The sequence below is a fragment of the Haliotis cracherodii genome, unplaced genomic scaffold, assembly GCF_022045235.1.
Source record: "Haliotis cracherodii isolate W230 unplaced genomic scaffold, xgHalCrac1.p SCAF_17, whole genome shotgun sequence".
NCBI lineage: Eukaryota > Metazoa > Mollusca > Gastropoda > Lepetellida > Haliotidae > Haliotis > Haliotis cracherodii.
The window spans coordinates 23628005-23652929 of record NW_027266272.1 but is presented as its reverse complement, the minus strand read 5'-3'; the positions used below and the strand labels follow the sequence as shown (position 1 = coordinate 23652929).

At 39.9% G+C, this 24925-nt stretch overlaps 1 protein-coding gene across 3 annotated transcripts in view; it reads right to left on the bottom strand.

Moving 5' to 3' along the window:
• The window catches only part of LOC139464973 (integrin alpha-8-like), a 122164-nt gene that overhangs the window by 20271 nt on the left and 76968 nt on the right, over positions 1 to 24925 (bottom strand). For all 3 annotated transcript variants that reach the window (XM_071246615.1, XM_071246616.1, XM_071246617.1), the window contains exons 6-16: positions 19168 to 19216; positions 14338 to 14466; positions 12015 to 12058; positions 11575 to 11628; positions 5702 to 5754; positions 4266 to 4365; positions 3367 to 3475; positions 2239 to 2336; positions 1599 to 1689; positions 720 to 765; positions 396 to 500 (exon numbers count right to left, since the gene is read on the bottom strand). In XM_071246615.1, coding sequence (XP_071102716.1) covers positions 396 to 500; positions 720 to 765; positions 1599 to 1689; positions 2239 to 2336; positions 3367 to 3475; positions 4266 to 4365; positions 5702 to 5754; positions 11575 to 11628; positions 12015 to 12058; positions 14338 to 14466; positions 19168 to 19216 — 878 coding nt within the window. The remainder of the gene's footprint in view (positions 1 to 395; positions 501 to 719; positions 766 to 1598; positions 1690 to 2238; positions 2337 to 3366; positions 3476 to 4265; positions 4366 to 5701; positions 5755 to 11574; positions 11629 to 12014; positions 12059 to 14337; positions 14467 to 19167; positions 19217 to 24925) is intronic.

The following is a 24925-nucleotide window of genomic DNA, read 5'->3' as shown; positions in this document are numbered from 1 at the left end:
GGGGATGTGCGTGTGTGTGTCCATGGGGACACCTTTTGAAAAGAGAGAGAGGATTTTGATATTTTGGACCCCTCCCTTTGAAAAATGCCCTTGCTTTCCCCTCCATGGCAACCAGTCAGACTCCATGACAACCAGTCAGACTCCATGACAACCAGTCAGACTCCTGCCCTCCCTCGCTTTGCCCCTCCGATTCCCACTCTGCGGAGACGGCAGACCTAGTTGTAGGATCTGCTGATAATTGGTTTAAATCTCAGGGTAACGCTGATCATAAATCTTTGTCAGCACCTCTGTAACTTGATGCCCATAGCATTGTAATATGACAGAATACTGTGAAAAGTAGTGTCAGAATCCAAACTCACTCACTCACTCACTCACTCACTCACACTACAACGTACCATGTGACTCTCTTGTCATCAATGAGGGAGCAGCTCCGATGGTCGAGGTTGATGACAACAGGGTCAATCTTGAGACTAGCGTATACACGCACCACTGGGCGAGTTCTGTAAAACACCAAATACCAACCCTTACATACTCTTGTCACCAACTCATGTAACAATCCTGTTTAAGAATTATTCAAAATATCAAAAAGACAACGTTTCTACTATTGACTGAGCACAGAAAAATATTATCAACCCAAAACAATTTTGACTAAACTTAGGTTTTGGAACAGACTGATGAAAATCGATCCGAGAATGCAGTGAAATGAGTTTATATATCACCTTAGGAAAACTGCTTTGTCTGCACCATAAGCACCAACCAGGAGATCTGGAAACAATCAAACAAAATAATAACAGCAATTATGATATATGGATAACCTGTTTTTCAAACAAGTTTAATCTTTTTCATGTACAGATTAAGAAAATAAAAGAATTGATTCCCAGGCAATGGCTTTTGAAAATATAGTGTGGACGGGCGTTGTGTTTTTCCCAGCGCGTGACACCTTCGTTACAATCCTGGTAACATCGCTGCCACCAGTGTGGGCGCGGCCATTACAAGAATCTTGAAATTTGCCCTCCAACCCCATATGTAGTAACGTTTATACTTTTGTTTATGTCTTTGGGAATGCCATCATATTTCAATTTGAAAAGGTTTACGACTGACCATGTTTTCCAGACGAATTTACTTTGTTGTTTTGATAATCAGATAGGTTCGAGATTGCAGACTAACGGAAAATCAACCAACTTCTCCCTTACATTCTTACTATATCAATAACATGATAGTTTTAATGAAACAGAAATTCAAATTGACAAACGAAGAAAGCAATTTAGCAGCTATAAGTGTATTTGGCGTCACGACAGTCGTCACTTGTTTGTAAACATAACCGTCATTCGGTTGCGAGTTCAACTCCTAGCATGGTTATGGCCATCTATTCACAGTGGGGAGCTTTGACTGGTGGCAGCGATAGTATAGAGAGCACCGGGAACGTACTATCGCTGTGAGGAACTTGAACTGACGGGTATACAAGGGAGATAACTGACAGGTATACAAGCAAGATAACTGACAGGGTTACAAGGGAGATAACTGAAGGGTATACAAGGAAGATAACTGATTGGAATATATAAGGGAGAACTGACGGGTATACAAGGGAGATAACTGACCGGGGTATGTATTGCCATCCTGGTCCATGCCCCCAGAGAGAGAGTAGCCGAAGGTAGACAGTCCTGTGTCCAGGTCCTTGGGGAGGATGATCTGAAACACAACACACATACTAAACTCTCTTCTACAGTTTATGGTCTTCCAGTCATGAGTGAATGAGTGAGGGAGTTGGGTATATAGGCGCATTAAGTTACTTCACACGATAAGTAGAAATCAGCTGCTCCGTTACTAAGGCAACAAAAGTTTACAAGAGTTTACAAGAAATAAAAAAAATCCTTTTTACACGTATCACATTAGGGACAAGTGGCATAGTCTACCCTGGTAATGTGATGTCTGATTAATATCGGAAAGCCAAGTGGTTTAAGTGTTCACTAGTCTCGCTGAAGACCTGGGTTCTTTCCCCACATGGGTAAAAATAATTAAAACCCATTAATGGTGTCCCCCACCATGATATTGCGGGAATATTGCTAAAAGTGGCGCAAAACCATACTCACTCTAGCAGATAAGTCTACTTATGTATTTAAAAAAATTAAAATGAACTATGAATTCAAGAAATTGAAATGGCTTTCTGTATCTTAACAAAATCATGAAAATTTACACAATTTAAGTGTCACATTAGATTCTTTTGACAAGATTGCGTACCTGTGACACCTGTGTGATGATGCCCTTCTTGGAGCCATGGTAGATGTAGACGGCCCCCTTGTGATCCTCGCCTGCGTAAGGAGCTCCCACAGCCAGATCTGGGCAAACAGACATTGTCGTGTCAACATATAGATCTATCCCGGGTCAGAACATGTCCCAGTACAATTGTAGGGGGATCAAGTGGTCACGCTTGGTGACCTGACTGATTGTATGCTGTACCCCAACACTGTGGGATGTTGTTCATAATATCAACCACTGGTTTGTTTGGCCCAGACTTGATTATTTACAGGCCAATGTGATATAGCTGTAATGATGCTGACTGCAGCATTAACAACAAAAACAACAACAACAAACTGATAACAGTTTTCACCAGGTTACAAACATCAAGACCACAGGGGTCATAAATCTGTCATTCCAAATGAAAAGGACTGCCTCTGTGGTCTTGTGGTAGAGCATCCGCACAGAGAGCGCAAGGTCCAGGGTTTGATCCCTGGCCGCGTCATACCAAAAGACGTTAAAAGATGATACTTGTTGTTACCCTGTCTGGCGCTCGGCATTAAGGGGTTAAAGCAAGGACTGGTCAGCTCAGAGTCAGTATACTGTGTCTGAGTGGGATATTCATGTTAAACTGCGGCATTGTATCTCAGTGGGCTAGCACTATAAATCGGCATCAGTCCAGACTAGTACAAGCAGCCACACACACACACGTGCATGCACGTCGCTATATAAGTGCAATAATCTTGGATGGGACGTTAAACCCAATTTCACCTCACCTACCAAATGAAAAATAGATACTTAATGACCAGTCCAACAACAAATTATGTGGAATGACAAATAAACTGTTTGATAGGCATTACTTGAGTTGATGGATGACAAAGTAGACACAATTTACGGACAATAACTTCTGTAAAGGCGACTTTTCCGTATGGATCCTTTTACTGTTGACAAGCTTGACAACGGTATAAGGATCTATACCGAAACATTGCCTTTATGGTAAATAAAGAAGTTGTTATCCATAAATTGTATCTACTTTGTGACAAATTGATGTTTCTTTTATAAACTTGTAGGAAACAACCAAAGAATGCAACCATTTCAACAAGGGTAGATAACTCCAGCTGGCCAACTCACCATTATATCCGTCATAGTTGATGTCGCCGAGTTTGGTGAGGGCGTGCCCAAATCTTGACAAGCTCTCCTTGCCATCAAGAATATCTTTCTTGCTGGCCTTGAACGTGTGCTGTGACAAGTTGTAAATTAGATGATTATAAGCAATCAGAACAATGCTAAATTAAGGCCATTAGGAATATATGGGATAATGCGGGTCTAAAATTAATTTTTCAAAACAATAAAAAACACCTTTGCCATGGTTTTAATAAAATCAATCATGTTTAGAACTGCATCTTATTACCCAAATTACTGGCAACGTTTCTTGACAAAACTTAATTGTTTTGGTGGCATTTGGTTCAAAATATCATAATTAATATACTTCACATAATTGTTCTGCTGGCATTTGGTTCAAATATTATAATTATGTCACTTAAATTTACTAATTGATGTTGGAGGTGGTGGTGTATGCACTGGATTAAACTTCATCTTGAGCAAAGTCACTCAGAGTTAAACCCAAGAAGATCTTGGGTAGAATAGGTCTTCAGCAACCCAGGCTTGCCGTAATAGGCGACTATAATTATCGTAAGAGGGGACTGACAGGATTGGGTGGTCAGGTTCGCTGACTTGGTTGATGCATGTCATTGTATTCCAATTGCATGGATCAATGCTCATGATATCAATCACTTGATTGTCTGGTCTAGACTCGATTATTTACAGACTGACTTCATAAAGCTGGAATATTGCTGAGTGCGGCGTTAAACAACCAACCAACCAACAAACAAACACACTCAAGGTTAACAGAGTCTTCAGAGTCATCTTCATAATGAAAACAACTGAACAGTCGTTGCGAACTAGCAGTCGGCACTTTAACTGTAAATACACTGAACTGATACTGGTTTGTATTTCCTACTGAAGCTCACCTTCTCTGACTGGTAGAATATGTACACTCTTCCTGTCTCGTAGGTCTTGGAGGTCTTCAAGACTGCATAGAACGGTGCCCCCACAATGATATCATCCAGGCTGAGAACATATCATGAGATTATTTCTAATGGCTCATACAGCTTTTATAACAAAGTCTTTAGAATTGTCTGAACATGTAAGAAAGAAAAATAAACAATTAATTAAACAAATACCATTTATTCAACGTTGAAGATAATATTATCAACATGTTGGTTAAGGCCAGGGACTACACAAAATGAATAAGTGAACAGAAAAAAATAAAACCATTAGATTAAAAGCATGCATGATGTTACAGCATATTCTACCCCTAAACAACAAATACATGTATCATTTCAGAGATAAATGGAGATATCACACAAGCTTATGTGATAACTGTAGATATCACACATGCATCTCAGTCCACACAACCCCAATCAATATCGTTTTCAGCCGTTGGCTTTATCCTGCCGAGAAATCTACCCATTATATAATAAATATAGTTTTTACCTATAAGGGCAAACATATCGGGGTTCATAAAAATCATATGTGCCCGAGGGTCACATCACGTCACGAGACAACAGTGTATTGTTTCTGTCATCCGGACGGCATTGTTGACGTCATTCGAATCTTATTGTGAAGTCAGGTTGGAATGATGTCACACTAGGAACTTCAGAGCTGAAGATTGTTGATGTCATTTCACAAATTGTGGTTTTCTAGGTGATTAGTGCAATTTTATTTCGGTCTGGAATGATGTCACACTAGAAACTTCATAGCTGAAGATTGTTGATGTCATTTCACAAATTGTGGTTTTCTAGGTGATTAGTGCAATTTTATTTCGGTCTGGAATGATGTCACACTAGAAACTTCATAGCTAAAGATTGTTGATGTCATTTCACAAATTGTGGTTTTCTAGGTGATTAGTGCAATTTTATTTCGGTCTGAAATGATGTCACACTAGAAACTTCATAGCTGAAGATTGTTGATGTCATTTCAAAACTGTGGTTTTCTAGGTGATTAGTGCTATTTTTTTTCTGTCATCCAGACGGCATTGTTGACGTCATTCGAATCTTATTGTGAAGTGAGGTTGGAATGATGTCACACTAGAAACTACATAGCTGAAGATTGTTGATGTCATTTCACAAATTGTGGTTTTCTAGGACAGCGGAGGTGATCCGTGCAATTTTTTTTCTAAATTCATCTCTGTCGACATCTTCTTCGGTAATAAATAGAACGTTATATTCGTGTTCATGTCATACTATGTTTACGACACTCGTGCCTAAATTCTGGTATTTAGACACTCATGTTGTGAATATAGTATGAAATGAACAGAAATATTATATCCTCTATATATCACACAAGCCTATGAGATAAATGTCGATCCACTGAGCACAAAAAATAACACTACAAGAGGACTCACTCATCTCCGTCCAAGTCTGTCACTGCCAGGGAATATCCAAAGTAAGCACCAACCTGCAAACAAGATACCAAGATTACAAGTTGTCCATAAATAGGTCCTGGCAATCTGAAACTCAGCTTGAAAAATACACTAAGAACAGCATGATTGGTCAACTGAAACCATTAAGCTGACACTCCCAGAGATAACTGTGATACTTCGCACAGCGGTGTTAAACCAAACTAACTCGCTCACAACAAAAAAACAATACATGTTTTATTCTCTGTAACTTACATAATCAGGTCGTGACAATGGGTGTGACTTTCTTCAATTACTGTTTTATATATAAGCATTATTTTTCACAGTGTAGGATACATAAATGTTTACTTAAAGGAATCATAAAAAATATATACTCTCAACTCATTTTAACAAAAAAACAAAACATGTTTTATTCACTGTAACTTACATAATCAGGTCGTGACAATGGGCGTGACTTTCATCAATTACTGTTTTATATATAAGTATTATTTTTCACAGTGTAGGATACATAAATGTTTACTTTAAAGGAATCATAAAATATATACTCTCAACTCATTTCAATGTTTTAGTTATCCAGACTTTATTCCTTACAACAAGAATAATAATAATGATGATAAAAACATGAAATGAGAGATTCTTCAGTGTCAACATAAAATGAAAACCTGAAAATTACTTCTGTTTTTGCCTAATGTTTGTTGATTGCAAAATTCAACAACAATAAAAATACAACATTATCAATAACAAATAATAGTAACATTTGAGTAGACGAAGTTTACACAAATAATCAAACTAATTTCTCTCCTAATTCTCCTGACATTTCCAAGGCAGTTTGGAATCTGGAGTGCATGCAGGGTCTCCACTTAGTACATAAATGATGATTGTTTTGTCCTCGTCGGCAAATATGATCTCATATCACATGGTCACATACGGAATAATGTTGATTGAGAGGAAATACGATGACATATTTATCCACCTAGTCTCATAATGATGCTTGATGGAGGAATATATGAATATAAAGGTATTAGATAGGATGAGAGGTGAGAACCTGCGGTGATTATCAGGGAAATTAAGTTGTATTTAAATGTATAACATCTGACAGCCCCGCTCCAATCTTCACTCCATGACTACAAGTGGATGTTAGCTAAATCTAGTGGAGGTTTATGGTACACAATATATTGAAAAGGCTGATTGGCGGAGATATGTCGCACTTTGGGTACTTGTCTCCTACTCTGGTTTATGCAATATTGAGTGAGTGAGTAAGTTGGTTTACGCCACTTTCAGCAATATTTCAGCAATATCACGACGGCGGACACCAGATATACACTTCACACATTGTGTTTGTTTGTTGTTTAACGTTACACTCAGCAATATTCCAGCTGTATGACGGCAGTCTGTAAAAATCGGGTCTAGATCAGACAATCCAGTGATTGACATCATGAGCACCAATCCTCTCAATTGGGTTACGATGACAGGCAACAACCAAGTCAGTGAGCCTGACCACCCAATCCTGTTAGTCGCCTCTTACGACAAGCATAGTCGCCTCTTACGACAAGCATAGTCGCAATTTGCTGGTGGGATTTTTTTATTTGTCTTTGCTGAGGGTTGTTCAAACTAGACCCAGTAAGTAACCAAATAAACAGTTGTGTAACCAAACAAACAGTTGTGTACAATCACCCTGGGAAAGGGCTTCCCTATAATTGTATTCCTTGATGAGTAAAATACTGGAATACAGTATTTGACTACCGACTTGGAATATTTAAGGATTTTTTTGTTTGTTTTAAAATGGAAATAAAAACAAAATGTGTGGCGAACTTTATGATGATGTGGGCGGTGCCTGAGAAATAATAATATTTTTTTTTAGCCAAATATATGATCTACGGTACGTATGAGATACTATGTAGGTCCTAACAAATCTGTAAGGAAAAGGCAGGGAATATTACCATATATAAGATAGCTACACAATAAATCGCAAAGAACAATGAAGAACGAAGCGTGGTTTACTTTACGATAAAATATTGTAGTATCATGACCTCATTTCTGGAGATTCAAACATGTGCTCGCAACTTCATGACGTCGTTAATTGGACATTACTTTTTAGAGGGAGGTGTCTAGTGAGTTGTTCCCAGTAGATGTAGCTGGGCAACGCAGATAAACGCAATGGCCCAACGATCACATCCAAAAGTGAGAGCGATATGACAATCGGTATTTGGAGAAAAGGTACAGGTTACATATGGGAAATACCCACCTATGTATAAATTGGACTTGTCCGACATTGCCAAGGTTGGATACTATTGAGGGAGTCACCATTATTAAAATACAAGTAAATATTTTTAAAGCTTGTAAATTTTATCATCAATCTTAAAGAGGCTGTACATAATGTTGATATCTCATATATGCACCCCTCATGATTTATTCACCCTGCAGTGTTTTATTGTACGATAAACAACTCCCACTCATCGTTCATTTCTTAAATATCACACTTGTGCCTCTCATGCAGGCACCAGCCAATCAGTGAGGAGGAACTATCTGAGAGAGCCATCTGTAGCAGGAGCTGTAATGAGTCTGAACAGTGATGTGATGCTTGATGGTACCAACTCAGTAGAGCTGACTGATTGTATTAAATCACAATGGGTCAATCAAAGGTCAATCATTGAATGGTCGTTGTTTCTGATTACAGAATCTTGATGTCAGAGTTCGTACTGGATTGGTAGCTGGCAGCATGAATGACGGGAGGGATTACATTAGTGGAGTATTTAGTGACTGCGTATTTGTCCAAGATGGAAAACATGTCCACCACAATATCGGCAAGCTGATGGATAGATGAAAAAACTGATTATCTGAGATCAGGGGAAACATTGGTTTTGCATTTTTTTGTGAAAATATTATTTTCTTTAAATGGGGCAATAATCTCAAAATAATTTTTTAAAAGTATCTTTGAATTGATTTTTAAAGTAGATCATGATGATGATGATGATGATGAAATAATGCTGATCCGACATTTAATTTTAAATTTGAACTCAAAATGACGACAAAAGATCCAATAAGTTTATTCATGTGTCCTTGCACCACAATGACCCACGAGAAAATCCCACCACATCTTTCAATTGTAATTCAATCCTACAAAATTTCTTCCCTGAAATATAATTGCTTTTGTTACATTTGGAGCAAATTCCAAACGTCAAGTTACAAGCTACAATACCAGAGTTACAGTGCATCTGGTATACAATAAAGATGAACTCTCCGAGAAAGAAGAGAAAAAGTTTTAAGCATGCCACAACAAAGAGGCCTTCTGACTGAGCCTCTTTGAAACATTACAACATCAGTTGTCTCCAGAGGCTGAGGCCTTCTGCACGTGAAGCCAACTCTATCGGAATGCACCTTGTCTGGTTCAACTCGCACCATGTTTGAGAATATATTAGCTCTCTCACATCTTACAAGGATTAATTTCAACATACTTATATTGTACTTAGTGTGATAAATAACTAACACCTGTCATGTTTCTGACGGAGGATGTTTACATTCCCTCAACAGATGTTATCTGTCGCCTCTTTATTTGATTTGAAACTATGTGTGAGTTACGATTGGCCACAGACAACTCTTGAGTACAATAAAACATAACTGGAAGCCTAAATTTGCTGTCTATAAGTATATTGTAGAAATCTTTGTCTTAACTGGCACTTACGTGTGAGTTTCATGTGCGAGTTACGTATGTATGACTGTGAGTTATTTGTTATGTGTGAGTTACTTGTCACTTACGTATGACTTTGAGTTACATGGTATGTGTGAGTTACGTGTCACTTACGTATGACTTTGAGTTACATGATAAGTGTGAGTTACGTGTCACTTGCGTATGACTTTGAGTTTCATGATGAATGTGAGTTATGTGTCACTTACGTATGACTTTGAGTTACATGATATGTGTGAGTTACGTGTCCCTTACGTATGACTTTGAGTTACATGATATGTGTGAGTTACGTGTCACTTATGTATGACTTTGAGTTACATGGTATGTGTGAGTTACGTGTCACTTACGTATGACTGTGAGTTACATGATATGTGTGAGTTATGTGTCACTTACGTATGACTTTGAGTTACATGATATGTGTGAGTTACGTGTCACTTAAGTATGACTGTGAGTTATTTGTTATGTGTGAGTTACGTGTCACTTACGTATGACTTTGAGTTTCATGATATGTGTGAGTTATGTGTCACTTATGTATGACTTTGAGTTACAAGATATGTGTCCGTGACGTGAGTTGCACATGCGTTACCTGTTCCATGTGAGTTTCTTGAGTGATGTACGTACAAGTGACATGAGCATAAGATTCCGTCTTTGAAGAGGTGAGGTGAGGTGAAATTGGGTTTAACGTCGCGTCCAAGATTATTGCACTTATATAGCGACGTGCATGCACGTGTGTGTGTGTGTGTGTGTGTGTGTGTGTGTGTGTGTGTGTGTGTGTGGCTGCTTGTACTAGTCCGGACTGATGCCAATTTATAGTGCTAGCCCACTGAGATACCATGCCGCAGTTTAACAGAATACTGACTCCGAGCCGACCAGTCCTTGTTTTAGCCCCTTAATGCCAAGCGCCAGACAGGGTAACAAGTACCATCATTTAACGTCTTTTGGTATGACGCGACCGGGGATCGAACCCCGGACCTTCCACTCTCCGGGCGGACCCTCTACCACTAGACCACGGAGGCGGTCCATCTTTGAAAATGTACCAAATAGCAAGCCCTTTAATTCCTGATTCAGCTTCAGGGTGAGGGTGATGATTACATTCATAACAGTATATCAAGGATCCAGAATCCCTGATATTACATCATTTCTTTGATTCCTCATCCCCCCTTTGACAATAGCACTTAACTAAAACCCAGCCATCAATGTGAATTTCATCAAAATGTCTGGGAGAAGAGGAAAATACCTTGTTCCACCAATGGAACATTTGTCAAATGTTGTCCAATTCTAGATTCAAGGATGATAGTCTTGATTTGATGTTTAAGAAATGATTCACAAAAATTCAGCTTTGTGCAGAATCAATACATGCAAGATTCAAGATAGCTGTAAATACAACACATTCTGCACTTCGGATGTGAAGAGGGGCAATATATCACGTTAATGCTGGTCAATATGACGGTATATAACGCCTCAGAGCGACATGATGGATGCTTCGCTTGTCTACTTCACCACAGAGTAACAAGGGCCAATTTCTAAACTTGCAACATTAAGGGTTTCAAGTATATAGTTTTCCTGAGGGCAATAAGCACCAATTGTTGAACTGGCATGTTAAGATGAGTCTGTATAAAATAGAATTTGACAAATAATACAACACTGTTTTTTTATTTTAATTAATCAGTTGAATATTATATATGTGTTCTGTAACCTTCCATTTGTCTTTGATTGAGTGAGTGAACCAATTTAAGGTACAGTGTTCCCTCGTTATTGCGCCCTTCAATATAGCGCTAACTCGGTTATAGCAAGCGGTAAAGCATGGCTCCCAAAATTTACTAACATTTTCAATAAACTCAAGTTTTCCAAAGACAAAATGTTTTCCCCCATCTCAGATAATAATAAATATCTACAATGCTAAAAAAGGACAGATGTAATGTTTGATTTTTTAGAAATTTCCTTCAAGCCAAGGTTGTGAATCATCCATTGCAATTTGCTGGAAATATTTGTGCTGTAACTTAATGTTGCATGGTTGGTTCCAAATAAAATTCATAGCCATCAACTCCATAAGGAACACAGCTCTGCATTGAAAACACAAGTCATCCAAATTCAAGGTTTTCTCAAGCTTATATGAATCACGTACAAAACAGGAGTGTTTGTGTCAGCATTTCCCGACAGTGGCGCCACCTACCTGTTCTCCAGTGATGTTCTGGATGTTTGTCAGGTTCTGGGTGAACATGGCCACCTACAAGCAAAGTCAGAAATATTTAATGGGGGACATTATAAAACATTTAAATATATCAATTTATATACCTTAATCAATTTAAAACCAACAAATTCACATCTGCTTCCATACATAAGAATTTGTCATAATTTCAGATATCACATGTGCATAAACCCCTAACAGACCAGGGTCCTGTTCCACAAAGCGATCATAGCACTACGACTAGCGTAAGCCAGTGTTAAAGTATGGGAGTTATGATCACCTTAGCGCTAAGATGGCTTTGAGGAACGGGGCCCTGGTCAATACAAGTTAAACACAATATTTGAGGTTTTAAACCTCCCTTTTAGCAAAATGTCACCAAGATGCGGTGTTGACGATGTTCCCCTGTAAACAACATGTCAACTTACCCTGCCAAGATGGAGGTCGCCTTTGGGTACGCTAACCACATAATCTGAAACAATTACACGAAAAGTCATTAGAAAGGATATCTGAAATGACCACTTTTTGTATTCTATAGAAAACTCTTGAAATTGTTTCTTTATGCTTTACAAAAATTGTCCAGTGCATGAGATCTAATCTTTAAAAGTTTGAAACTACAATCTATACAATATTAGTTTTTGTTCGTATTTCTGAATGGTTGAATGAATGAAACATTGACACTGTATTCAGGGCCAAACACAGCAGTGGTTGATATCATGAGCAACTCTATGATGACACACATTCTACCTAGACACAGAGTCCGCCTGCCAGATTCACTTTAGTCATGTATAGGGTTGTGGGGCAGCCTAGTGGTTAAAGCATTCGCTTGTCATGCCAAAGACCCAGGTTCAATTTACCACAATGTGTGAAGCCCATATTTGGTTCCCCCGCCGTGATATTCTGGAATTTTTCTAAATATAGCTACAACCACAGTCACTCACTCACTCACTCACCCACTCACTCACTCACCCACCCACCCACTCACTCACTCACTCACTCACTTACTCACCCACCCACCCACCCACCCACTCACTCACTCACTCACTCACTCACCCACCCACCCACCCAAACACCCACCCACCCACCCACTCACTCACTCACTCACTCACTCTCCCACCCACCCACCCACCCACCCACTCACTCACTCACTCACCCACCCACCCACTCACTTACTCACCCACCCACCCACCCACCCACTCACTCACTCATATTTGGTTCCCCCGCCGAGATATTCTGGAATTTTTCAAAATATGGCTACAACCACACTCACTCACCCACCCACACACCAACCCACCCACCCACTCACCCACCCACTCACTCACTCACTCACTCACTTACTCACCCACCCACCCAACCACCCACCCACCCACCCACTCACCCACTCACTCACTCACTTACTCACCCACCCACCCACCCACCCACTCACTCACTCACCCACTCACTCACTCACTCACTCACCCACCCACACACCAACCCACTCACTCACTCACTCACTTACTCACCCACCCACCCACCCACTCACTCACTCATATTTGGTTCCCCCGCCGAGATATTCTGGAATTTTTCAAAATATGGCTACAACCACACTCACTCACCCAAGACCCACCCACCCACCCACTCACTCACCCACCCACTCACCCACCCACCCACCCACTCTCACTCACTCACTCACTCACCCACCCACCCACCCACCCACCCACTCACTCACTCACTCACTCACTCACTCACTCACTCACTCACCCACCCACCCACCCACTCACTCACTCACTCACTCACTCACTCACTTACTCACTCACCCACCCACCCACACACCCACTCACTCACTCATATTTGGTTCCCCCGCCGAGATATTCTGGAATTTTTCAAAATATGGCTACAACCACACTCACTCACCCACCCACACACCAACCCACCCACCCACCCACCCACTCACCCACTCACTCACTCACTCACTTACTCACCCACCCACCCACCCACCCACCCACCCACTCACTCACTCACTCACTCACTCACTCACTTACTCACCCACCCACCCACCCACCCACCCACTCACTCACTCACTCACTCACTCACTCACTCACTCACTCACTCACTCACTCACTCACTCACTCACTCACTCACCCACCCACCCACTCACTTACTCACCCACCCACCCACCCACCCACTCACTCACTCATATTTGGTTCCCCCGCCGAGATATTCTGGAATTTTTCAAAATATGGCTACAACCACACTCACTCACCCACCCACACACCAACCCACCCACCCACCCACCCACTCACCCACTCACTCACTCACTCACTTACTCACCCACCCACCCACCCACCCACCCACCCACTCACTCACTCACTCACTCACTCACTCACTTACTCACCCACCCACCCACCCACCCACCCACTCACTCACTCACTCACTCACTCACTCACTCACTCACTCACTCACTCACTCACTCACCCACTCACTCACTCACTCACTTACTCACCCACCCACCCACCCACCCACCCACTCACTCACTCACTCACCCACTCACTCACTCACTCACTCACTCACTCACTTACTCACCCACCCACCCACCCACCCACCCACTCACTCACTCACCCACCCACTCACTCACTCACTCACTCACTCACTCACTTACTCACCCACCCACCCACCCACCCACCCACTCACTCACTCACTCACTCACTCACTCACTCACCCACTCACTCACTCACTCGTGAAAAGCAATATTGATGTCATCATGCATCTCACCTTCGATGTTGTCCCCATCAAAGTCCCCGACGGCGCTGGCATAGCCCATGTAGCTGTCGTCATCCTCCGGGGGCCCCTCCCGTGTCGACACATACTCCTTGTTCTTTACTTCATAGTTGTACAGCTGACCTGAAAGTCCGGAGAAAATTTTTACCAAATTAACGAAATCTGATGTTGAAAGTACAGTAACTACATTTATAACGAACACTCTCATAATGAAATGAGGGATATAAAAACTTCTTTTGTTGTATTTGCTGTATATAGGCTGTATATATGATTATAACGAACTATGATTATAACAAACTAAAATTAGTGGTCCCTTTGAGTTCGTTATAACTTTGTTTGACTGCAGTTAAAATAGTCAGTCTTAATTGTTTGTTGTTTAATGCCACACTCAGCAATATTCCAGCTATATGATGGTGGCCTGTAAATAATCCAACCTGACAAGACAATCCAGTGATTGATATTGTGAACAACATCCATCCTGACAGGGTACAATGACACGCTATCAACTAAGTCACCAAGCCTGACCACCCAATCCATTTGGTCAGCTATTACGACCAACATAGCCCGATATAACCTACACTAACATGGAATCCCCTCTGTGCCTTAGACCGCCCCTGTGGTCTGATATGGTAGAGCGTCCGCCCGGAAAGCGGAAGGTCTGGGGTTCAATCCCCGGCCGCGTCATACCAAAATTTTACCATACGTTAAAAGATGGTACTTGTTGTTACCCTGCCTGGCACTCGGCATTAAGGTGCTAAAACAAGGACTGGTCAGCTCAGAGTCAGTATACTGTGTCTGAGTGGGGTATTCATGTTAAACTGCGGCATGGTATCTCAATGAGCTAGCACTATAAATCGGCATCAGTCCGGACTAGTACAAGCAGCCACAAACACACACACACACACACACACACATCGCTATATAAGTGCAATAATCTTGGACCCGACGTTAAACCCAATTTCACCTCACCTCACCTCTGTGCCTTAATTCTGTGATAGATATAGCTCATATGAAGCGAATTCTCTACACACACTAAGTAAAGGCTACTTCTCTTTAAAACTATTTGAAACTCAATTCACATATTGTTTACACCGAGGTATCAATTTCAGTTTTTCATGAACAGATCTTTCTCTGTATTCTCTTAATAGTTTGGTTTGCTAACTGTTGAGTGCATATAAACCTGGATATAGCTCAACTGGTTATGACATATGTATACAGCCAATACTTCCTCTCTGAGGTATACATTACGACCTTCCTGCAGGAACTTCCTACTTATACTCTCAACCATTCTGACCTGAAGCTGGGCCACATTGAAAGTGATACAGCGAAAGTGGTTGCAACAATGTCTTCCCATCTTAGAGTGAACACTACAATTCCTGTTTTTTGTGCATGGTTCAAAAGTCCATGGTGATATGTATCTGGGATGGATAACTCGGTACCCGGGTCGGGTGGGTACTGAGTAGGACCCGGGTACCCACAGGACTACCTGGACCTGTTGTTAGTCATGTGATATATATAACTGATGTTATATTTGGGATAACACTTTCTTAGTAAAGTACAGATTCTTGTACTTTTTGGGGTTGAGTCCCTTCCTGGATTCGAACCCACACTTGCCAGAGTGAGGCACCTAATCGCCAGCACACAAAGTCAGCGATCTAACCCACTCAACTGTACTGAGAAAGTGTTATCCCAAATATAACATTGGTTACATTTTACCACTTTCTAAATGGCATTGTGTATTCATGTGATATATAGTTTAATGACAAAAATTATGTGGAACTCCATGGTTACACTACAAGTCACTAATGTTCGCATTTCTTTCTGACTGGGCATCCATTCCTTCTGACTTTTCATATGGTTGAATAAAGATAACTTAAGTCAAATTCAGTGTATGCATGACCAGATCGTTAAATACATGTATCTGAATACATTTTGCAAGTGCTGTGGTAAAAAAAAAGTTCCCAATTGGACATTTTGTATCCCTTGAGACCTACAGTGGGTACCCGGGTAGGGTCGGGTAATAGTGGGGTGTAGGGTCGGGTAATAGTGGGATGGGTACTCGGGTCGTGAATTTGGACTCGTCCCAACCCTAGTGATACGACCCGTAACACATACACGGACTGGTCATATAGGCACGATGCTGCCTATGGTCAATACAAAGCTGGACAATGACTATCAATAGTGTTGGCTTCAGTGTATAGCCGAATGTGTGACATCAATGTACACTATGTATCTCTAACAGTTCACTGTCAACTGAAGGGGCCATCCCAAAACAACTTTAATGTTTTTCTAATAGATTTTTTTCCAGGAATTGAGGTCAGGACTTTGAAAGAGCAGATCAACATTGTTTTGAATGTAAACATCATTTTCTGGTAAAAATCTGCTGATAGGTGCTCATGTAATTTTCAAAGGGTCTGTATGAACATCCAAAACACCAAAGTTTCATATACCGAATTTGATGTAATAAGTGCCCAGGGTGCTCTCGAAATTAGAAATAGGTGGCTCTTATTCGAATATTATTTTGGTGAAAAAAAAAGAGTTGAAAGATAAATTTCGTGGTTTATGCTGACAGCCTGAAGTGTTTATGTACGACAGATATATTTTTCCAGAATTTAATTGCCCATAATTAAGGGTGCATATAACACACGAGTGCGTATTATACGCGAATAAATAAGTCTTGTGTACATTGATCGATCAGAAGGAGTGTTAATTGGGATTGTTCACTAGCAAATATATTAGCAAATGTCGCCTTTGGCGCTTATTAGAGCGGGGCGCTTATTACGTCGAATACGGTAGTTGGAGTTAGTACTGAGAACATTGCCTTAAACAACCACCTAATGATATGTCTCTATTGGTTCTTGCTCTACGTTTAACTAGCTGTTAGCAACCTAGCACCAGGAGAATGGTGCTGTATGTATGTAAAGTTTTTAGGCAACCCTCGAAGTGTGACAAGATTTTCTCGGGTTCCCGAGAAGCCTCCCATGTTTGAGGGGATGATACAGATGAGGACTCGAGTGTGAATAAACATGCTCGACAGTCCAAGTCGGTCTTGACCTTTGCCCCACCCACGTGTGACCTCCAACCTTCCCAGCCTGAATGTAAAGCTAACATTTAGGTTGGGTGGTGATCTGACTGACACATATGGCTTCAGCACAAGGGTGGGTTATTCCCATTTATGTTAGGTTAGACAGGCATGTTCAGCTCACTCAGGGGAAGTCGGTTATAATATGCTGTGTGCGTTTCATTCTTAAGACCAACCCTTCTCACATAGTCGACCGGTTAGCTTAGCTTCATCTTTTTTTTTAAAGTATCATATCACTATGACTTTTGTGTAACAACAAACAAAAATGCAATTTAACAAGAATTTAGACACTGCAAAAACTCACAATATTTACCAAAGTGTTAAAAAATTAATCGAAAATATGTGAAAGTTTTGAATTATGCTGCATCATGGAATTCGAGTCGGGTGACCTAAAACAGATGTACAAATACACTCCATCCTTTACCTCATCTGTTCTATTAATAGAACAAACCATGTGACCTGCAGCTTCCCTGGCATCGTGTTACATCCAGCCTGCATAGCTGCTATTTTGAGACAAAAGCAGTGGCCCTATAAATACCTACATGCTCCTGTGATACAGACAAAGCTCACTTACACACAAGATTGGTATATATAGCCCTGAAAGTATGGCACTGATCCCTGCTGCTGATGCAGGAGCAAAACATGCAGCATCTGCTGAAGGTGGCCAAGTGCAGGTCTCATACATGTCATAGTGTATCAGTGATGTAATATGTGTCATATTGTGTCAGTGATGTAATACATGTCATATTGTGTCAGTGATGTAATACATGTCATATTGTCATACTATGTCAGTGATGTAATACATGTCATATTGTGTCAGTGATGGAATACATGTCATATTGTCATACTGTGTCAGTGATGTAATACATGTCATATTGTGTCAGTGATGTAATACATGTCATATTGTGTCAGTGATGTAATACATGTCATATTGTGTCAGTGATGTAATACATGTCATATTGTGTCAGTGATGTAATACATGTCATGTTGTGTCAGTGATGTAATACATGTCATATTGTGTCAGTGATGATTACTGTGTAATACATGTCATATTGTGTCAGTGATGTAATACATGTCATACTGTGTCAGTGATGTAATACATGTCATATTGTGTCAGTGATGTAATACATGTCATATTGTGTCAGTGATGATTACTGTGTAATACATGTCATATTGTGTCAGTGATGTAATACATGTCATACTGTGTCAGTGATGTAATACATGTCATATTGTGTCAGTGATGTAATACATGTCATATTGTGTCAGTGATGTAATACATGTCATATTGTGTCAGTGATGTAAAACATGTCATATTGTGTCAGTGATGTAATACATGTCATATTGTGTCAGTGATGTAAAACATGTCATATTGTGTCAGTGATGTAATACATGTCATATTGTGTCAGTGATGTAATACATGTCATACTGTGTCACTGATGTAATACATGTCATATTGTGTCAGTGATGATTACTGTGTAATACATGTCATATTGTGTCAGTGATGTAATACATGTCATATTGTGTCAGTGATGATTACTGTGTAATACATGTCATATTGTGTCAGTGATGTAATACATGTCATATTGTGTCAGTGATGTAATACATGTCATATTGTGTCAGTGATGCACAGTACTGTGTAATACACATCATATTGTGTCAGTGATGTAATACATGTCATATAGTGTCAGTGATGTAATACATGTCATCTTGTGCATGTATATAGATGGGAGTTCACCACTGACCTTGCCAGTACCAGCTTCCGACCGCTGCAACCATCATCTTCCGTCCATCCTACAACACAGACACAACCACATGACCCTGGTCACACAGTACATGCTAAACAGCTAACTCTAAAAACAAACATGGAAATCTAAAAAAAATCATTTCTTATTATTATATGCGTATGGATTATTAACTTTCAAGTTAAGCAATAATGATAAATCAGATATCTATAATATTACAGACAAATATGAGCAGACAAAAATAGTATGAAGACATTTTGTTTTATGTGAAACATTTGTCATTGGAATATTTGGTGAAAACTATTGGAAGAAAAAATCCTTGAAGTTGATCTAGCCTTGAAAAGTCATAACTTATCTTGTTAAGTTGCAAATGATATATGAACTATTGTTTCAGAAGACATGGGCAACATATATGAAGTAGGGCTGGGACGGTTAACTCGGATACCCGGGTTGGGTGGGTACTGTGTAGGACCCGGGGGCCAACAGGACTACCCGGACCCGTGGTTAGTCACGTGATTATTGTTTAAAGGCAAAAATTATCTTGAACTCCATGGTTACACTACAAGTCATTAATGTTCGCATTTCTTTCTGACCATGCACCCATTTGTTCTCACTTTCATATGGCTGAATAAAGATATAACTTAAGCCAACTTCAGTGTATGCATGACCAGATCGTTTGATACATGTATCTAAATACATTTTGCCAGGGTTATGGTAAAAAAAATTTCAATCAGACATTTTGTACCGAACTCTTCAGACCTACAGTGGGTACCCGGGTAGGGTCAGGTAATAGGGGGGTGGGTACCCGGGTAGGGTCGGGTAATAGTGGGGTGGGTACCCGGGTAGGGTTGGGTAATAGGGGGGTGGGTAACCGGGTAGGGTCGGGTAATAGGGGGGGGGTACCTGGGTAGTAAATTTGGACTCGTCCCAGCCCTAATATGAAGTGAAAGCAAGAGGATGGTTATTTTCATCTTGGGTAACAGAAATGTCTCCGAGAACAAAATGAAAGCCTTGAAGTTTGGAGTTTTATGTGAGAAGCAACGCCACAGCAAACAGAACTCCTCGACTTCAGACTCCAATAAAACAAGACATATAGCAATAAATAGCTCCAAATATCATATACACATCAGCAGACAATTCTCATTATCCTATAAATACAGTTTGGAAGATTTGTTGACAGATGAATCCTCCTGAGGAAAAGAAATTCCGTCTTCCTAAACCGAAGTGGGTAGTTCTACATGTGGTATGGGCTCCTCCGACAGGCGTTTTTTCATAAACATATATGCTCCTAAACACACTGAATCACACTCGCAGTTGTGTCTTAAATTCTCTGAGCTGACTTCTAGAACAGCGACTTCAAAACATCAAAAGTGACCCCAGATCTGGGATAAACAGACACGCCTAGGCTTACTGTATATAAATATCCAGCACGAACTGTGAATTTCTACATGATAACATCTGATTTCAATAACGTTCTATACATCTCCCACACTGCTTCATCATCTAGAAATGTTGAACCACGTTCAAGTCGAATGCTTCATTGCCATAAATTAATTTGCAAGTTTCGGTTTCAAATTATAAACAACATAACTGAACATAGTTATGACAATTTAGCAATTTTAATGAAAACTGATTAAAAAAAAATTGAATTTCACATAATTAACATGATAAACGTGACAAATGAAATGGGACCCCCCCCCCCCCCCCCCCCCGAATAAAACAACAAACATGAAACGTAATGTAATAGTTGAGAGACTGAGGCCTTGATAAATAATTAGATTTTCAACCCCGCTCACTACCAAAAACCCCCGCCTCAGATCATAAGTATCATATCATATTTTCCTTCATAAGTACTAGCAGATGGAGAAATCACTACTCATGTTCCCTTCTTTGTTCTCTGCTTGATGCAAATATATACTACTCAAAAGAAGTTAAGGAACACCCAATTCTCTCATATTACTATAGTTAATCTGTCACAGATTAACTATAATAATATGAAAGAGTAGGGTGTTCTTAAACTAATTTTGGGCATGACAGATTAACTGTAATAATTTGAAAGAATCAGGTGCTCTCTTAACTTTATTTGAGTAGTACCGTATTCGACGAAACAAGCACCCAGGGTGCTCTCAAAATTTGAAATAGGGGGCTCTTATTAGAATAAAATTTTGGAGAAAAGAAACCAGAGTTGAAAGATTGTAAATTTCGTGGTTTATGCTAACAGCCTGAAATGATACAAAAGAAAAGTCTGTGTGTATTATACACGACAGATATATTTATCCAGAATTTAATTGCCCATAATTTTGGGTGCATATGACACACAGGTGCGTATTAAACACAAATAATAAGTCTTGTGTACATTGATCAATCGGAAGGGGTGCTAATTGGGATTGTTCACTAGCCAATATATTAACAAATATCACCGTGGGCGCTTATTAGAGCGGGGCGCTTATTACCTCGAATACGGTATACTGTGTGGGAAGCTGTAGTAAAATGAAAGAATTGGGCGTTCCTTAACTTCATTTGAGTAGTATATACATTCCTGGCCAACATTCATGTTTCATGTTAACAACCTCATGTGGAGCTGGACCGCCTCCTCTGTGGATCAAGTGCCTACCCAGAGATCGGAGGGTTGGTGTTCAATTTCCCGGATAGGTCCAAACCAAAAGATGTGAAAAAATGTTACTTGTTGTCACCCTGCCTGGCATTCGGCATAACAGGGAAAAAACAAGGTCTGGTCGGCTTGGAGTCAGTCTGCTGTATCTGAGTGGGGTATTCATGTTAAACTGCAGCATCGCATCTCAGGCGGCTAGCACTATAAATCAGCATCAGTCTGGACTAGTAAAAGCAGCCACACACACACACATGCATGCACAAAGCTATATAAGAATAATAATCTTGAACGCGACATTAAACCCCATGTCACCTCACCTCCTTTGAAGTTAGCGTACACAGTTGCCCTGTCATTTGTCTGTTTTAATTGACAAAATATCTATAATAAATAACAAACAAAAACTTCACATTTTTCAAAAATGTGGATGAAAATCTTATAACAGATTTTTGAGGCTGTATGAAATAAAATATCTTCAAATCTGCTGATGTGGCATAAAGTAATATTCACTCACTTCAGAGCTTCAAAAGTAATACAAACACAGTTCATATACTCACAGTCAAAAGAAACTTGAACCATAGAAACATATAGGGGTGTATGCACATTAAGAAAAGATATTTCCAATGTGTACCACTTAATAACAAAATTGACAACCAGTCAAGCGTTAAAATAGAGTGACTTTATTCTTATCACGATATGCTGCATGTGACTTCCAAACTTTACACACTAATCCTGCACAGACAAATGGTGCTACTCGAGTCGTGGATCTATGACGTCATATGTGATGCGTTCATGAGCATCGGTTCGCACAATATACCAGTATGTTCGTTCATGCATCGAACCAATCGTATATCTCTTGAATATGAGTAATTCTTTATATATCAACCAAATGTATGGTATTGGCGTTTCTAATGGTGGTGAGTGTATATCACCATTAGTCACTGGTCATGCTGATACCAGTCATATTTCGCCATTAGCCATAAACCTGACTCCCGTTTGTCTTTCCAAACAGGAAATTGTCGGGGATATTGCCACGACAGGACCAATCACAACAGACCATCTCCACGATAAACATTTCAAGGGAGAAACAAATAAATCCTTCAACGTTTTTAACTGGAACATCTTTGTTAAATAAACTTCTCATCTTCTGATAATCAACTACCGCTGTCATAATAATGCTTGTGTCAATATGTCTCCCTGTCTGAGATATGATAAACACGGTAGATTTGTTAATGATGGTGAGAGACCCCATCTGGCAGCCATTCCATCCGCCCTGATACTCAACGTTAACCTGTAATCATACCAACAGTCGGGGAAGAGTCTGTTTATTTCAAAGACATAAATATTAAAATTTGCTGAATGCATCGTAGTTCAATGAATAATGTTGTTTGAAAAGAACTACTGTATTCAACGTAATAAGTGTCCAGTGGGCACTTATTAGGGGGCTCTTATTAGAATATAATTTTGGTGAAAGAGTTGAAAGATCGTAAATTTCGTGGTTTATGCTGACAGCCTGAAATGATTCAAAAGAAAAGTCTTTGCATATTATACACGACAGATGTATTGTTCTGAATTTAATTAAGGGTGCATATAACACACGAGTGCATATTATACACAAATAAATATGTCTTGTGTACATTGATCAATCGGAAGGGTGCTAATTGGGATGGTTCACTACCAATATATTAGCAAATATTGTCGTTGGCGCTTATTAGAGTGGGGCGCTTATTACGTCGAATACGGTAACTGACTATGGTCTTTACACTATTTTCAGCAATATTCCAGCAATTTAACAGCAGGTGAGCACCAGAATGTGCTTCATTGAAACTTTACTACAGCATCAACAAAAAATCAATTTATACTATATTTTGATGCATGTAAGTGAGTGAGTGAGTGAGTGAGTGTGTTAATATGGCTCCACACCATTTTCAGCAATATTCCAGCAATATGATGTCAAGTGACACCTGAAGTGGGCTTCACACATTGTACCCATGTGGGGAATCGAACCTGGTACTTCGGCAAACACTTTAACTACTAGGCTACCCCACGCCCCAAATTGAAGATGCATAACTTTTAAAACTTTCTGATTGATGTATGAAAAGCTGTTAGTCCTGTCTATTCACAAACTTCCTGAGCAAGTCCTACCTCACAATAACGATATCACAACGCAGACAGATGTACAGCTATTTTAGAGATCTTTTTCTCTCTCAAACAATACCATCTATAAAGGAATCAATAGTGATTTTTCTAAGCTGTTCATATTCACAAACAGAAAACCAACCTATTGTCCTTAATCAAAGAAATGTGGTAATTTGCCCATCTGAGATGACAAGCCTCGAGTACAATATATAGAATCAGTAATATTGGTTGGGTATTATCACTAATATAATCAGGATGGCCTGTTATTAGCTAGGGTGATACTGCTTGCTTCAGATATTAATGACCGTATACAACCCCAGAGATATGTGCTTGATGAACCAGCTTGGAGTGCCTAAATTGGGCCTCAAATGACTTAGATGACTCCATTCAAACATGAAAAAGATATTCCAAATTCCTGAACCTGCAATTTCTAGGTATTGATCCGATTAAACGGAAAGTTTATCAAAACACATTTGCTGTGTTGATTTCCTCTATTATTGATTGTGTCTCTGTTTCAGACTTAGGCACTGCTGGGGGACTCTGATTGATGCTCATGTAGACTGACTAGTGGGCCTCTTTGAAAACAAACTGTCCAATTGGATAGGAAATGTGTTCATGTTGTGCATTCCTGTTTGAGAAAACAGAATCTTTGGACAAGGGCCATCATGAGAAGACATAATCTTTGAACAAGTGGCCATCATGAGAAGACATAGTCTTTGCACAAGCGGCCATCATGAGAAGACATAATCTTTGAACGAGGGACATCATGAGAAGACATAATCTTTGAACAAGGGGCCATCATGAGATGACATAATCTTTGAACGAGGGCCATCGTGAGAAGACATAATCTTTGAAGAAGGGCCATCATGAGAAGACATAATCTTTGAACAAGGGGCCATCATGAGAAGACATAATCTTTGAACAAGTGGCCTTCATGAGAAGACATAATCTTTGAACAAGTGGCCTTCATGAGAAGACATAATCTTTGAACAAGGGGTCATCATGAGAAGA